At 59.7% G+C, this 15,626-nt stretch overlaps 8 protein-coding genes across 8 annotated transcripts; 3 read left to right on the top strand and 5 right to left on the bottom strand.

The window, feature by feature from the left end:
• Positions 1 to 424: 424 nt before the first annotated feature.
• COLE_05401 (uncharacterized protein) lies at positions 425 to 1,281 on the bottom strand (the record flags this gene model as incomplete). The annotated part of the gene is made up of 2 exons (XM_018425646.1): positions 425 to 1,064; positions 1,103 to 1,281. The coding sequence occupies 2 exons, from the start codon at positions 1,279 to 1,281 to the stop codon at positions 425 to 427; spliced, it is 819 nt and encodes a 272-aa protein (XP_018275046.1).
• Positions 1,282 to 1,785: 504 nt separating this feature from the next.
• On the bottom strand, positions 1,786 to 2,540 carry COLE_05400 (uncharacterized protein; the record flags this gene model as incomplete). The annotated part of the gene is made up of 2 exons (XM_018424627.2): positions 1,786 to 2,329; positions 2,380 to 2,540. 2 exons carry the CDS (start codon positions 2,538 to 2,540, stop codon positions 1,786 to 1,788), a joined length of 705 nt encoding a protein of 234 aa, XP_018275045.1.
• A 1,359-nt stretch (positions 2,541 to 3,899) lies between these two features.
• On the bottom strand, positions 3,900 to 4,632 carry COLE_05399 (uncharacterized protein; the record flags this gene model as incomplete). The annotated part of the gene is made up of 2 exons (XM_018425645.1): positions 3,900 to 4,461; positions 4,493 to 4,632. 2 exons carry the CDS (start codon positions 4,630 to 4,632, stop codon positions 3,900 to 3,902), a joined length of 702 nt encoding a protein of 233 aa, XP_018275044.1.
• Positions 4,633 to 5,232: 600 nt separating this feature from the next.
• On the bottom strand, positions 5,233 to 5,918 carry COLE_05398 (uncharacterized protein; the record flags this gene model as incomplete). Its single annotated transcript, XM_018424626.2, has 3 exons — positions 5,233 to 5,406; positions 5,519 to 5,650; positions 5,769 to 5,918. 3 exons carry the CDS (start codon positions 5,916 to 5,918, stop codon positions 5,233 to 5,235), a joined length of 456 nt encoding a protein of 151 aa, XP_018275043.1.
• A 489-nt stretch (positions 5,919 to 6,407) lies between these two features.
• Positions 6,408 to 7,677, top strand: COLE_05397 (uncharacterized protein; the record flags this gene model as incomplete). Its single annotated transcript, XM_018424625.2, has 5 exons — positions 6,408 to 6,470; positions 6,513 to 6,584; positions 6,641 to 6,765; positions 6,930 to 7,199; positions 7,260 to 7,677. The coding sequence occupies 5 exons, from the start codon at positions 6,408 to 6,410 to the stop codon at positions 7,675 to 7,677; spliced, it is 948 nt and encodes a 315-aa protein (XP_018275042.1).
• A 452-nt stretch (positions 7,678 to 8,129) lies between these two features.
• COLE_05396 (uncharacterized protein) lies at positions 8,130 to 9,072 on the top strand (the record flags this gene model as incomplete). The annotated part of the gene is made up of 3 exons (XM_018424624.2): positions 8,130 to 8,747; positions 8,780 to 8,912; positions 8,999 to 9,072. 3 exons carry the CDS (start codon positions 8,130 to 8,132, stop codon positions 9,070 to 9,072), a joined length of 825 nt encoding a protein of 274 aa, XP_018275041.2.
• Positions 9,073 to 9,541: 469 nt separating this feature from the next.
• COLE_05395 (uncharacterized protein) lies at positions 9,542 to 10,013 on the bottom strand (the record flags this gene model as incomplete). The annotated part of the gene is made up of 2 exons (XM_018420576.1): positions 9,542 to 9,770; positions 9,886 to 10,013. 2 exons carry the CDS (start codon positions 10,011 to 10,013, stop codon positions 9,542 to 9,544), a joined length of 357 nt encoding a protein of 118 aa, XP_018275040.1.
• Positions 10,014 to 12,423: 2,410 nt separating this feature from the next.
• COLE_05394 (uncharacterized protein) lies at positions 12,424 to 13,785 on the top strand (the record flags this gene model as incomplete). Its single annotated transcript, XM_018426119.1, has 2 exons — positions 12,424 to 12,685; positions 12,737 to 13,785. 2 exons carry the CDS (start codon positions 12,424 to 12,426, stop codon positions 13,783 to 13,785), a joined length of 1,311 nt encoding a protein of 436 aa, XP_018275076.1.
• Between the last annotated feature and the right edge of the window lie 1,841 nt (positions 13,786 to 15,626).

Below are 15,626 nucleotides of genomic sequence, written 5' to 3'. Positions count from 1 at the left end.
CAATCGCGTTGACCTTGACCACTCCCCTTCGTCACCTTTCCTTGTGCGTGAATCGCGCAATTCGTAACCTGCACCCTTCCGATCTCCCGGTCTTGCATTCTCAATCCGTACAAGCCTTGTAGCTGCCCATGGCTCGTTTTCTGGACTGTAACGTGCCGGACCCAAAGCTCTCAGCTAGATGCCCGCGCCATGTCCCATGTCAATCAGGTAAGGAGGAAGCCGCGGTCATGATACTAAGAGTACTACAACATGATATGGCGGCGAAGCGAATCACGGAGGGGAATACAACCTATACAACAGTCATGTCGTTGGAAGCGACAGAGGGTACAGTGCCGAGCCAATGTGCAACAGGTGGAGGCGTGGACGGCTCAGAAGCTCCCTCAGGACCATCGCTCGCGTCAACAGGCTCTCTTTACCATGCACATCACTCCCAGTCCCAGTAGTACTCGTTGATCTCAGGAGGTTTGTCTGGATCACGGTAGTCGCGCCACCCAGGCTTGATGAGCTTGAGGTACTTTTCGAACTCGTCTGCAAGCGTAACCCCGGGCGGCGGGGGCACGCCCGCAAGCTGGCCGTGCGCGCGCGCCAGCGCAAACTGGTACTGGACGGGGATGCCGAGGCGCCACGCGCTCTCGGGCCACGAACGCACGTCCCAGATACTCATGCCTGGCCGCGCGCTCATACGGTGGTGCAGGCGGCCGTTGTTTCCGCGTGGCCACGTTTCGTTCGCGCGCTCCTGCACCAGCAAGTGACAGAGGTCACGGTCGTCGGCTGTCGCGGCGACCGCGAACAGCTCCAAGCTCCCGCCGTACCCGCGCAGGATCGAGACTTCGCACTCAGAGTGGATGAGGCGCCGGATCGGGTCGCAGTCATACTTGTCCGCGAAGAGTACCAGTTCGCGCAGGTGTCTACAGCTCCCGTAGACGCGGGAGCGGATGTCGCCACGCACGGCCGCACACAGGAAGAGGCGGATCACAGCCGCAGTCTCGAACTCGCGGTCCGTTAAGGTTACGCTGAAATCCTGCGTCCCGTCCCCGAGGTTGTACATGTCCCGGAACACTTTACTGGGGAGATCAGCGGAAGGGTGAGGGCGAGGACACACCTGTGTGCGACGAGATAGCAGTGGCTCACTCGGAAGCGGCAGTTGTCGACGCTGATTAGCTCGCAGTCGCCCTCGTTGAACGTCTTGTCATCACGTATCGTGTCCGAGTCAACCGATTCTGTCTCGCCGGCAATGGGCCCGGCATTGAGAGCGTGGATGATATCTGCTCGTGTGGGCATGAGGAGTTAGGAAGAGAGAGTAGTAATCAAGGTGACCTCATCGGTTGCCACCGATTCCATGTTTCACGTTTTGTATTGCCCTGCTCGCCACTACTAATACTCATTACAAGTTTCGCCTGAAGTGGAGGTGGAGGTTTGGTGGAGGCCCCTCATAAAAAGTCGAGCGATCGGTGCCTCTCCTCCGCCGCTGCTCCTCTCCTCCGCACTCCACTGTAAATGGCATTTGTGTTGGCGTCCGACGGCGTCTGAGGGCGGATGTACCTTCGGCGCGGTAGAATTCGAGGCGCTGGGGCCGAGCTCCAGTCCAAAGAGTCACTTGTTACATACACCATGCTAGAAAGAGCCTCTCCTCGTGCTGGACGGGGAAGACTGAAAACCCAAAAAAAGCATTAACAACAGAAAATGATGGAGTGGGCGTCGCCAGCGACGCCGTGCAGATCACCTGGCCGTGACGCGAAGCTGCTTTCAGCATGCGTCAGAGAGGTGAAGCTCGCAACTCACCGATCAGATCTCGGAGATGACCTTGATATAGCGCTCGAACTCGGACGCAAGCTTCGAGCAGTCGCCCTTGCCATATGCGCGCGCGAGCGCAAAGAGGTACTTCTTAGGGGCGTCCTCCCAGAAGCCGCGGTTCCAGCTGGCCGGGGACCAGGCCGAGTCGCCTGGCGTCGACCAGAGCAGGTTCCCATCCTGGACCTTCGGTGCGACCCACGTCGCATCGGGGTATGTTGCGAGGACGATGCGGCAGATCTCGGGGTCGTCGGCGTTCGCCCCGACCAACCATGCGATGTGCGCCTGCACGGCGCCGCGGTGCACCGCGTTCTCGAGCTTGGCCAGGAGGTGGCGCTTGGCGCGCTCGCAGTCCCACTTGCCGAGGAAGAGCACGAGCTCCTTCACGTGCGGCATATAGCCCTCGAGGGCGATTTTTCCGTGCACGACAAGGTGGAGGAAGAGACGGACGACCTCGGCCGTCTCAATTGTGCTGTCGAAGAGCGTGATGGAGCGCTCGGTGTCACTGTCGAGGCCTTGAGCACCCTCAAACACGGCGCTGCGGTCAGCTAGGTGGTCATAGACATGGATCTACGCGGTGCGACTCACGAAGCAGCGAAGAGGTGGTAGGAGGGCACCTTGAAGCGCACATTGTCAGACGACACGATCTCAAAATCGCCCTCGGTGAATTCGGTGTCGTTCGTGATCTTGTCGACCTCGTCGCACAGCGACACCCAGTTAAACTTGCTGACGATAGCGCCGTCCGGCATCTTGTTCCAGTGTTGAGAGAGTAGCAAGAGGAGAATAGTACGATGCCAAAATATGGGCCCGGGCGTGCCATCGCAGTTCCTCCATGCTATGCTATCGACTCGACACTGGACCATGCATCGGGTCGGGTGAAACGATGGCACAATTTCTTGGACGTCCGGAGGCCGGTGCGTGGGCAGCGCGACTGGGCCGGGTCGGGCTAGTCCGGTATGCCCGGTTGCAGAGATCGGGGGATGTTAGCCTGAAGCGATAACGCCACATTTGAGAGGCGGCGCCGAGTCGAGGAGATAGGAGGGCATTGGGCGGGGACAGCGAATGGCAATGCGGGGATACGACGCTGCGCCGCCATATCTCCGCAGCTGGCGGGCAAAGATTGTCAGCAGTTCCGCGTTTCCAACGTTGGCAGACTGGCTGTGGGCGGGGAAGATGCGGCAAGCCATGTACGGGAGTATGTTCCTGGAACTTCGTATGCTTGGCGTGATGCTCGAGTAGAACTCGAGTGAAGAGAGGTATTCACTATGGAGGTGGCGGCTGGACATTCGGTTCGGATATTGCAGGAAACGAACAGGCGGCCAGGCGGAGATCGTTCGGACCTGTGGTGTCCGAACGCTATATGAGCGGCGCACATACTCTACCCCGGATTGCCCACAACTCGGCGAGCCAGAACACTGGGGTCCCGCAGGCTCTAGGCTCTTGGGCGCTCCGTGCAGTGCTCCGTGAGCTCGTACTTCGTTCCCTTGCGCCCGTCTTGACCCACGTCCGCCTGAGGTCCGGCGCGCCATCAGAACATATGGCAGAGTTAATGTCTTCCCGCGTAGGCTCACAGCACCGCCGGCATTGCTGTCGATAGCGTGTGATACCGGAGCAGAGAGCTGGACCATGAGCTTCCGTTTCGGCGATGCTCACCCCAAGCTGAAGGTGTCACAGGATGTGAGAGCGCCCATGTGACTCGTAACCTCAACGTCACCTCTTGTCTATTTCTTGACATCCCGGGTCTCACCGCCACGGCGTGCAACCTCACTGCTCATGCTCGATACGCTATCGGGCTTCTGCTTACTCTGGGAATGGCTGGAATCCGACATACCTTGGGATTCTGCATGACACCTTGTGGGATGCAAGGAAGGAAGGATGAAGAGCTACAAATCATGAGGTGAATCACCGCTACGTCATTGTGGGTCGCGAGCACGTCCTTCCACAAGTGCAGCAATCAGCACACGCGATTGCTCGTCCTGTTACCCCAACAGAGATCACATTGCCTATGTCGCTCAACCAATCCGTTCTGCGCACCTCAATCAAGTACGTCCCCAAACCCCTACTACACACTACAGCGCCCAAATATTCAGCTATGAAGTCAAGCCTGCTCAAAGAGCGTTGCTACTCTCGACCAGCCCGAGATAGCGCTCAAACTCGTCGGCCAACGGTTTGGAACTTCCTCCCTGCCCGAAGGCTCGCGCGAGCGCGAACAGGTATTTGTTAGGAACACCACAGTTCCACGTCGACGAGGGCCAGTGCCGGCAGTCCCAGACGCACCATCCCGGGGTGCCGTCCAGAGGTTTGGCCTTCGTCCCTTCCCTGGGCTTGCCCCAGACTTGCTTTGCCTGCCTCGTCAGGATGAGACGACAGAGTGAGGTGTCGCCGATGGCTGCTGCAACGAGGAAGAGGTCATGGGCGCGTGTGCCGCTACGCCGAATCTCGATCTCAAATCTCGAAGAAAAGAGACGGCGGGCCTGAATGCACTCGTACTTGTCGAGGAACATCACCAGCTGCCGGACAGGATCGAGGGTCCATGCGGCAAGGAGACGGCCTTTGCTGGCGAGACCAAGGAACAGGCGGAAGATGTCGGCGGTCTCGCAATCTGGGTCGGTAAAGGTGATCTTGCACTTGGCACCATTGGCAACGCTGTGGGCATTGCGGAGCACGGCGCTGACATCAGGGGCGCGGAGGCAGGTCTCACCTCGAGCTGAAGAGGTGGAAGCTCGGGACGCGGAAGCGCACATTGTCGGCAGTGGTGATGACCTCGAAGTCACCGTCGGTCCAGACCGCGTCGTCATAGATCTCCGCCTCGCCACGACCAGACCGTTCACCCTCGGCCATGGTGGAATGATGTGAGGTACGTGCGGTGATGATGGACAGTACGATGTCAAGATGGTTCAGTGAGACCGTGCGACTCTGCGTCTGGTTGACTGTGCCCTCGAAGAAGAACAGAGAAAAGATGGGCGCGAGCCGTGTTGCATGTGACGTGTGAAAAGTGCGGGCTCCTCGCTCGCCCTCGGAGGATCGTAGGTCTGATCAGCGGAGATGCGGTAGAGGTGTGGACTGATCATGTGGAATAAAGGTGTGTCTGCTTTGCACCACCTGCACACCACAGAATTACAAGATCCAGTCGTGGCGTGCGGCATCTTCGCACATGTTCACGAGTCGCGAGGATGCTGGCATTTCCGGTCAGAACTTGTGACTCGACTCATTTGGGAAGCTGGGTAAACTCAAACCGGCTACGCCTGGCTGGAGGCCGAGGGACGCTCGTATCAGTATTGTCAGGTGAGTAGCGCGGATATCCCTCGCGTGATGAGATGACTGCTATATAGCTTGCTCAATTGTCACAACATCCGAGTCCTCGTGAGCGTGTAATGCTGGAGCTTCTGGACCCCTGCATTGTTTCTGTGTCTACCTCTTTATCTGCCTTCAGCCGCCTGCTCACTCGTGGTGCTTGTGAGCGTTCTCCTGATACTCCTTAACGCCGCCGCCGTAGGTGCGGACGTTCTGGTACCCGGCCTTGCGGGCAGCGTCCGCAGCGGACTCGGAGCGCTTGGCGGCCCGGTCGAGGAAGACGATCTTCTGGTTGTACGCTGGCTTGGGGAAAGCGAAGTCCTGGTGTTAGTCGCGCTCAGTTGTGCAGCATGATTTGGGCATTTGATCCGCCGTGGGTGTAAAGATATTGTTCTCCCACGGCCCGCAGAGCAGCCCGATTCGTGATACTCACGTTCTGGAACTTGCCGGGGTTGTTGCCCTCAGCGAGTGCTTCGGCAACCTTGCTGAAGGGAAGGTTGACCGTGCCGGGAATGGGCGAAATGGCGGCCTCGTCAGGCTCACGGGTGTCGATGAGGAGCACTTCCTGTGGTCAGCGGAGCGTTCATATTCCTATGCTGTGGATGGAGAGCGCATTTCGTCTGTTCCGCACACTTAGGCGCCCAGAGAATCGCGAAAGGCGGTAGTCTGCAGGCGTTACTCACATCGTTGGGCGAGCGGACGTGCTTGTTGAACTCGGTGAAGTTCATGTCGGGGCTGCTGGCCCAGGCGTCCTTCCAGCGGGCGGCCGAGGTGCTGAGTGCACGGGGCGCGGTGCGGACGGGGGTGCGGAGGGCGGCGCGGAGGGCGTACATGATGCTTGAGATGCGTCTGATGCGAAGTGATGAGAGGAGAAGAGATGAGGTTGGAGAGAGAGGAGAGTAGTAATGAAGTGTGTGGGAGCGAGGTGTATGAGAGTACGGCATGGTGATTGACGTCATCCGGCCCAGCGGGATGTCATTGGCGAGACCACGCTCGGCTGGGCCTGGAACAGAGCGCTCCGACTCGGACTCCGCCTCGGACAGACGTAGTGAGTCGCGCGAATGTAGCGTAGTCCGTCCGCTACACCATGCTGGCGCCCGTCGCCGGCTCAACAGTCTCTTTGTCTGCTTCAGCTGGCTAAGTTGGGTGGCAGTGTTCATGTCTCGCTCCTGGGTTGTGGAGGTGGCGTTCCACTTCAATCCATTGCCCCAGTCCACGTGGATTGCACGTGAAGGTGGAGGTCTCTTCTTCTTCGATAATTTCGCAATCCGCCCTGCTCACTGAACGACTTCGACAATAACAACAACAACAGCAACAACGAGATGCTCTACGTTATCGGCTTGGGTCTCAGTGACGAGAAGGACATCACGGTCAAGGGTCTGGAGGTGAGACACCATTGCTTGTGGGATGAGATTTACTGACTTCAGGCCGTGCGCGGGTGCGAGCGAGTCTACCTTGAGGCGTACACCTCCATCCTCATGGTCGAGAAGGAGAAGCTTGTGAGTTGCCGAGTGTACCGAGTCATGTGTATTGGCTGAGATTAGCTGACAGTCAGGAGGAGTTTTACGGCCGCCCCGTCATTACGGCGACGCGCGAGACGGTCGAGCTCGAGAGTGACGAGATCTTGCGTGACGCAGACAAGGTCGATGTCGCTTTCCTTGTCGTTGGTGACCCGCTAGGGTGAGTCGAACCGGGGACTCTTTCGTGAATCTGCACTCGCGGTCGTGACTGCGCCCATACACTGTGCGATCGTTCAGCTGTGCGGTCTCGCCTGCACGCAAGCCGTTGGCGTGAGGCCCGTCTCACCCGCCTTCCCTCCCGTCTGCGGAGACGACTAACCCAAGTGCCACGACCCACACCGACCTCCTTCTGCGGGCGCAGAACCGCGGTATTCCCACCCAGACGATCCACAATGCCTCCATCATGACCGCCCTCGGATCCTCCGGCTTGCAGATGTACAACTTCGGGCAGGCCATCTCTCTCCCCTTCTACACGCAAACTTGGACACCGGACTCGTGGTACGACCGTCTCGAGGAGAACTTGCGCTATGGGATGCACACTCTCGTGCTTCTCGACATCAAGGTCCGCGAGCAGAGCGAGGAGAACATGGCAAGGTAAGGAGGCTCGGCTTGATGCCGCGGTTTAATCTCGAATTGGGGCCAGTCTGACCTCAGGGGCCGTCTTGTCTACGAGCCGCCACGCTTCATGAATCCCGCCACTGCGTTCGAGCAGATCCTGCTCACCGAGGGTAAGAGGCACCCGTCGTCCGAGGTTGAGGCAGACATGGACGACGATGACGACGTGCCCGTCGCTGCCGGCCCGACGCTCATGGATCCCGAGAAGACGCTCGCAATGTCGCTCTCCCGCATCGGCACGAGCACGCAGAAGATCATCTCGGGCACGGTTGCCGAGCTCGCCCGCCTCACTGCCGAGGACTACGGGGCACCCCTCCACTCCGTTGTGATCGTCGGCAAGCGCCTGCACCCCCTGGAGGTCGAATTTGCCGGGCGCTGGTGCGTCGGCGGCGAGAGCGGAGACTGGTGGCGCGTGGCTAAGGAGGTGTATGGTGTTGAGCGCGAGTCGTTCGACTAGGCGGCACCGAGGGGGTGCGAGGTGTGCACGGAGGACCGACTTTCAACTAGTTGCTAGACGCTTTCTGCAGCGATGTATTCATATTTTAGATCACCTGAAACCAGCTTGTGATGTTGTACCACTGTTATCACTGGTCGGGCCTCGATCATCGCTCGCTTGACGGGGCATGGCTGAGGTGATGGCGAACCCCAAGCGAGGGCTGACTAAACGGGACCAAAAGCTGAAATCGCCACCCAAGGCGTCCGTTGTTGACACACCTTGAGCTTTTGCATCCTCCTGCCGCATCTCCCGTCTCCTATCTTTCCAATTGCACTCGCAAACATGGCCTGGGTACGTCGCCCCACACTATGCGATGCATGTGCTCACATTAGCTCCTGTCCTCGCTCCCCTCCATTCCCGGATGGTCTGGCTCGGCCCCCTCCCCCTCGGCTCGCGTAATCCGCTCCGGGAACATGCCCGGAGGTTTCTCCTCGCCCAAAAATGAGGACGAGGAGGAGTACGACGACACACCCCCGCAGTTTCCTCTGCAAGACTCGGCGCAGCGCTCAGCCCCATCAGCACTGCCAGCCGCCCCAGCCATCGCTGTGCCCGCACCGTCCTTCGCGCTGGCCCCGCCCTCCCCCACGTCCTCAACGCACAGTGCCTCGCCGCCATCTGATCTCAACATCGCGATTGTAGACGCACCGCTCGGAGACATGAGGTTGCCACACAGCACGACCGCGCGACCAACGTTCGGTATCAAGACTGGCGGCGGGCTGGTGGCAGACAGGAGCGCAGCGGGGCGGGGCGCTATGCCGCCTCCACCAACGACGAATGGTTCGCGTGCGGTCTCTTCCTCTTCTTCCGCCCTGAATCCCGCTCCGTCACGGGCACTGGCTGCGGCAACTCCAGCGAAGCTCGCTGACGGGTCTGCCCTCTCTCCCGCGCCGGTGAAGAAGAAGGGCCGCGGCAAGGTTGCTCTCGAGCCCGGCCACTCTGCGCTCGACTGGGCGAGGCTCGCCAAGTCTGGCGCAAACCTCCGGGGCTTCCATGGACCACCGATGCGCGTCACGATGGAGGAGCTGAAGAAGGTACGCGTGATGGTTTGCGTTGCTGACGTCAGCACAAGACTGAGGAGGACGCCTGGTCCGCGTTTAATGGGATTGTGTACAACATTACACCGTACCTCAAGTTCCACCCCGGAGGCGTCGAGGAGCTCATGCGAGTAGCCGGCCGTGACGGGACCAAGCTGTTCAGTGAGTGCAAGTGCAGCGAAGCGTTGGAACGCCGGCGTGCGCGCCTGTTGGCCAAGATGTGTTGGCCAAGATGTCACTGACGCCAGTGCTCACGCACTCATGGGTCAATCTCGAGCACTTGATGCAGGAGTGCATGGTTGGCATGCTCGTGCGTGGATAGAGCACGTGCACAAGACCAAGACAGCGACATAGAGACTAGCAATAGAGTCTAGATGCGATAACATGCGCATGTGCTTATCAGGCGCGTACCCAGGCCTCATGCCCACACACAAAACAGAGTGCAGGATTTTTGGATGCCTCCGTTCACAAGTAGGATGTGAAGTGTGGTGACGTTGCATGACCACCTGGCTTGGGGCGCCACAACACACACAGTTGACTACGCCTCGCAACGGTGACCATTACTTGGAAGCACATACGCTGCTTACATAGCAGACAAGTCGTATCGTCCACACGACGAGTAAGCCCTGCGACCTAACATGGCGGAAGCTTGCGCGCCCCCACACCGAGGCAACCTGTAGGACTGCAGGACCGCCGAACTACAGAGCCCCCCTCCCTCGTGGCCTTGCCGTCTGATGCAGTTGTACATGCGCGTACAATTCAAGGCCCCGCTCGACCCGTCTCTCCCGTGCTCAGCTATGCGCGCTCTTCGGGTTGTCGCACGGCTCGGGAATGGGCGAGTCCGGGTCGATGTGCGGAAGCTTCGCCACGCCGACACGCGGATACTTGGGGCTGTCCTTGAAAAAGTTCTTCCACGTCTCGAGCGACTCCAGCTCCTTCTCGCTCAGGCCGCGCAAGTCGTGCGTGAGGTGCGTCTCGAAGCAGCCTGTGATGAACGAGCGCGAGGCGTCGCGTCCAGCCCTGGGGTTAGCTTCGAACTCGTGGCGGAGCTACGCTGACGTCGCTGGCCGCCTGCAATCATGCCAAGCTTCAACACCGCCCCACGCCTGTCTGCCCATTCCACCGCCTGACCCACATCATATTGTATCTCCCCCCCTTGCCGTATACTCTGCGATTGGCCGACACATCGTACACCACCCCGTCAATGGAGATGTACACAGGCAGCGCCTCGTTGCTGCCGTCGTACGCGCTGAGCGCCTTCATCGAAAACGTGCGCTCGCCGCTCATGATGTACGCGAGGAGGGCGGCGCCTACGAGCGCGACGAAGAGGACCACCTTGAGGGCGCCGCCGCCGGCGGGCTTGGGCGGGGCGGGGGCGGGCGCCTGCTCGGCAGGCGGGGCTGGCACACTCTTGCGCTGGCGAACTGGTCTCAGCGAGGCGGCGGCAAGCGCTCACCTTCAGACTCGGACATGTCGGTTAGAGATCAGTGAAGTGAGATCGTTGATCGTTGACGTAGTTTGACGCTTGAAACAGGCCTCTGATTCTCATCACATAATCCGGAACCTGTCCACGCGCTCCGCGTGGACGCGTGGTCGGCGGGAGGGCGGGAGGAGTCTCGGGATCCTCCGCCACCAAGGAGCCTGACTAGCCAGTCGTACAGGTCGAGAACCAACCCGGACAGGCGAGATGCTCATCGCAAAGCGGTCGTGGCCGCCGCGACATTAACCAGACCCCTCTCCCCCCCCCCCCCCCCCCCCCCCCCCCCCCAACTCTCTTCATGGACTCCAAACACGAAATGCTCACACTTGACACCCCGACACGCCCACCCCTCACCCACCCCCTCCAGCCTCAACAGACCCCACCGTCACTCCCGCCTTACGGAATGGAATATTCCCTGGCCCGCACCCGGCGGCCCGAAGTCCCGGGTTACGAAACAGCAGGCACGGGAGTGGAGCGCGGGGCTAGGAACCAAAACATGGCCCAGAGTCCACCGCATGCGTTAGTGCTCGACTTCTCGAACGCATCTGGTGTTAGATTGTCAGTTTGGGCGCGAGAACGCGTCGGTGCGTAACTGATGCAGCTTATCTTGCGGGGTGCCTGCAACGCATTAAGCCATTTTGGGGAGGTACAATACTCGGAGCCGGACGTGGTGCATGACGCGCGCAGCTAGCTTACGCCGCTCTTGTCCTCAAACACCTCTGCAATCAAGCAAACGATGTCACGAAACGAAGCACGCGTGACTGCTACTCGGCGCCGACGTCACCGCGCGCTCATGTAAGTGTGGCGCGATTGCGGATCGTGGCGCAGAATAGCAACTGGAACCAGGGATGGAGTGGGATTGCGAACCATGACAGGGAGAAGAGGAACTGCAACCCGTTATTGAGTGATTTTTCTCCGCTCGCACTGAATTCCAGGCGCCGGATTCGGACTTCGGTAATGCCCTCCTGGATACTTGAGCTGGCCCAGATCTGCCCGACGCTCGCTTGCTTGAGCATGCCAGATGTCCATGATCGGTGACAAGGTTGGCGTAGCGAGCCGCGGCGGGTAAAGAGTAAGAGGCACATGGCATTCAAGCTCGCGGATGTCCCTCGGCACCGGCGGTCCGAGGTGAACGTGATGAACAAGGCCGATGGTCGATGGCTGGAATCAGGGAGGCCAAGAAACCCCCTGCACATTGCCACCTGCCCCTGCCACGTCTACGCCAGCTGTAGCGTCTCACACACAACTCACTGATCACAGAATGCAGCAGAACACATCTGGCAGCCTCCCCTACATCTGTGCATGAGCGTTGGGTTATGCAGGCAGCAGGCGGCGAGTACCGGCGAGACGCGAGGAGCAGTGGCAGTGGCCAACCACAGCATCCCCTCTCGTCAGCTGGACATGAAACGTGCTGCGACAAAATACCCTGGTCAGCGGCGGCCGCGGCTGTTGGTACTAGAGCAGGGAGGAGCGCTGGCGCACTCGATTCCCGCGCTGGCGTGATCCTGGACTTTGGTGGCGCCAAGCGAAAAAAGACGCGTTGGACGCGTCCAGTAGCTCCCCGGTGCCTGATGATCCGCCACGCTGCCCTTTCACCCCCTCCACTCTATGTCCTCGGTTCGAGCTTATCCTGTTTCGCTTTTCTTTCCATCTCTCTAAACTGCCACCTTGCTGGAAATTGATCTCCACCTTCTAACTAGTAACTGACATTTACGGCATTTTCCCCTGCTTTGATCCCACTGCCGCCCCCGGGCTCGATGCCGCTGACATCGGAGTGCTCGGCGGCGGATGACAGCCCGTCAAACGCTAGCCGGCTTGCTGACACACACCCCTCACCCGCCCTCGTCTTCATGAGTCCCGCGCGCAAAGCTCCCGATCACGATCCGCCCCTTGTAGTAGGATGTGTGGCAGGATCACGCTAGTGAGAAACGCGCGCGCTCCGAGTGGACAAGGGGTTGGTTTGGCCCCAGGATCCGCGTGCAGCGAGGCCGTCCCTTGCGGATAACGGAACGGGCTCAAGCAAAGGTCTTTGAGCGATCAACAACGTCGTGGGAGGGACGAGGGGAGACGGTGTGGGTGGGCGAGTGTGGCCTCGAGGCGATGTGTCCCCAAAGTCGTGAGGCATAAGAAGGCCACCATCGAGACTCGTTCTCCCTCATCCTCCAACTTGATTCACACTCATTTCCATCGACCATGAAGGTCACTTTCCTCGTCTCGGCCTTCGCGGCCCTGAGCTCCGTCTCAGTCTCGGCTTTCCCCTTCATGTCGCCCAGCGGCAACACCGAGATCTTCGGCCTCATCAACAAGCTGAAGCGCTTCGACCCCAAGCAGATCGAGGCCCTCACCGCCCAGATCAAGCAGGGCATGGCTGAGGCCGGTGTCGACGTCCCCAAGACCAACTTCGGCCAGACCAACTTCCGCGGATTGACGCAGGATGGTCTTTACGAGGCTTTCGGTGAGTCTGCCTGACCTTGAGCCGCCACGTAGCCTCAGGCTTACCCACCAGGCCTTAAGCGTGACCGCCAGACCGCCGTCGACGGCAACCAGGCCAACGCCCAGAACAACACCTTCGACACCACCGGCACTATCCCTGCCAACTCGACCCTTGTTGGCCGTGACCTCGCCTCCTTCCTCGGTTTCGGCCCCGCCGAGGACGCTGACCACCCCTGGATCGCTCCCGGCCCCGGTGACTTCCGTGGCCCCTGCCCCGGTCTCAACACCGCCGCTAACCACGGCTACATCCCCCGCAACGGTCTCGTGAACCCCGTTCAGCTCTTCGTCGGTACTTTCCAGGCTCTCTCGCTCTCCCCCGACCTCTGCGCTGTCCTCGGCACACTCTCGTTCCTCTTCAAGGGTGACATGACCAAGCTTGAGCTTTCCATCGGCACCCGCAACGGTCTCGGCGACGGTCTTGCCGGCCACGGTGTCCTCGAGGGCGATGCCTCCGTCACTCGCCAGGACGCTCACCTTGGCAACCAGTGGGACCTCGACTCGGGCCGCTTCAACCAGTTTATTCAGGAGATGGACCAGTACGGCGGCGGCGACGTCACCCCCTACCAGCTCGCCCAGTCCCGCTACCGCGCCTGGGCCTACTCGCGCAAGAACAACCCGCGCTTCGACTTCAACCCCTGGCGCATGCTCGTCGCCTACGGCGAGTCGGGCTTCGTCATGGAGAACCTCCGCGGTGACAACATCAAGTTCACCAAGGACATGGCCTACCACTGGTTCGTCCTTGAGCGCTTCCCTCCCGGATGGTCGAAGCGCAAGATCCCGATGACTGTCGTCGAGATTGTCGCTTGGGCTCTCCTCATCAACGGCCTCAAGCCCACCTCGCCCGGCTGGTCGCTCGGCATCAAGGGCCTTTTCATCCCCATTCCCGACTTCTCCTCGCTCGGTGGCTTCTTTGCTGGAGGCTTCCTCGGCGGCAACGGCGCCGGCACCATCCAGAGCGTCGGCTGCGCCATGTCCGGCGCCGTCCTCGGCTGGTTCCCTTCCACCCTCAGCAACCTCTTCGGCGCGCTCAACATCGGCAGCCTTAACGGCATGTCGTGCTAAACGCCTTAATCGTCCCTTCATGGTGCTGGCCCGGCGGGAAGTCGAACGGACTCTTATTATTATCGACGGGCCTTTACTGGCCTCGCCAGTGTCAGATAGATTTGTGGTGGCACTATGCACCGACCTGTCCCTGACCGAAGTTGTGTTTGTGAGATCGGGGGTTGTGGCAGGGGTTTACGTTATTTCTTCACTACTACAGTGGTTCCGATAGCACAGTTCACCGCTTGAAATAACCTCATTTTCAATTCAGAATTCTTCGCCTACGGCAAGGCAGTGGCATTCATACAACACCGTTTGTGACAAAGATCGTTGAAGGGCTGCTTTAAAACTGCATTCTCCTTTGCTCTCGGTCTGCATGCGCCGAAGTCACACCCCGCCTGGCATGGATCCGAGCTGGCAATATAGGGCACATCAATCAGCTCCGTGTCGTGGGAACATCCTTGTGCTTGCAATTTGGCGAGTTGCTCGCATCTTGGAAAGGCCATGGGACTGAACTGACTATCCTTTGGGGGATACCTTCCTTGCCCGCGTTGGGTGAGAATTGCCCTACGGTGAGAATTGCCCTACGGGAAGAATCTGCACCGCGGGAGATGACGAGGAGTGCTCAAACTACAGCAACGCACTGCACCTCTCGGTCCTACCACGTCCCAAGCGTTTGTCATCTATCAGCATCCTGCCAATTTGCCAAGCTCATCTCACCTTGATTGCGGTGAGTCCCGCCTTGAAGCATACATGCGCGGCACATGACATTCCACACTTAAATGGCCGGAGGTATCGACGGCCACGCTAAGCGGTCGGACCCGCGGTCGAACTTTTGTGCATGCCGCCGAAAGTCGCGTGTCAGCGCTTCGGCGTAAACAATGTTGGAGTGGGGGATCTCGGTCACATGCCACTGAGACAGATCGTACATACGCACTTACACGCCGTATGGCCACTGATTGTTGGACGAGCCAACGCACGTGTGCTTCTGCTTAGCGAGGGGGTTATTTCTGAGAGCATGTGCAATCAGCTGTCGGGGAAATGGAAGTCTGTGTGTATCACGGGGCCGTAATCTAACAGTCGGCTACAGATCGACATGCGACCCCGCAGGATCGCTCCGTTGGGTGCCCCGCGCCATTGGCGGCGCAAGGCGGAGCTCCATGGCTCTTGGCACCATCGGTGGCGACGGTATTGAGCTCGCTTCAATCTCCGCGAGAAGGCCCGCCGCGGTCACTCTGCGCTTCTAGTGGACAACCTCTTGTTAACTGGCGGGTGTGCTCGCCCGCTGCGCGGTCGCTGCGACGCTGGGTTGGATGTGCCTGCCGCTGCTCGGGGCTGACGACTGCTGGCTATCCAATCGTGGCTGTAGGAGGGTCCCGAACTCCGGATTGCCGGAGCGGCGCGCACGGAGGGGCGGCGACCTGGAGCCAAGTTCACCGAAGCTCCGCCGCTTCCCGCCTTTTACCGCCTAAGATCGGTGATTAAGCTCGGTGCCAAGTGCAGGCACGTGTCGAGACAATCTTGCGTTGGGTGGGCACATGGACCCATGGGTCCCCCTCATTTGCGATTCCTCGCGCCACTGGACCGTTGGGGGCTCATCCGGGATGATTCCGATCTGGTGAACGGGTGTGGGACAGTTACGCGCTGCAGACCATATGGGAGTTCGCAAGAGGAACAGCAGCACGCCATGATCCAATTTAACAGCCTAGGCACGCGTGCCCGCAGCGGGGGTGTGGAGCACATGGTCTTACTCCATTATACGACCTCGTTGCGACGCACTAGCCGCCTAGCCATTCACCGCCAGTTATAGTCGGATGCCAAGACTCTCTGACGTATTTCTCCCATACCAGCCGCGGTTATAC

Source organism: Cutaneotrichosporon oleaginosum, assembly GCF_008065305.1.
Source record: "Cutaneotrichosporon oleaginosum strain ATCC 20508 chromosome Unknown ATCC20508_contig04, whole genome shotgun sequence".
NCBI classification, from domain to species: domain Eukaryota; kingdom Fungi; phylum Basidiomycota; class Tremellomycetes; order Trichosporonales; family Trichosporonaceae; genus Cutaneotrichosporon; species Cutaneotrichosporon oleaginosum.
The sequence above is the reverse complement of the archived record's forward strand: the minus strand, read 5'-3'. Positions and strand labels throughout refer to the sequence as shown.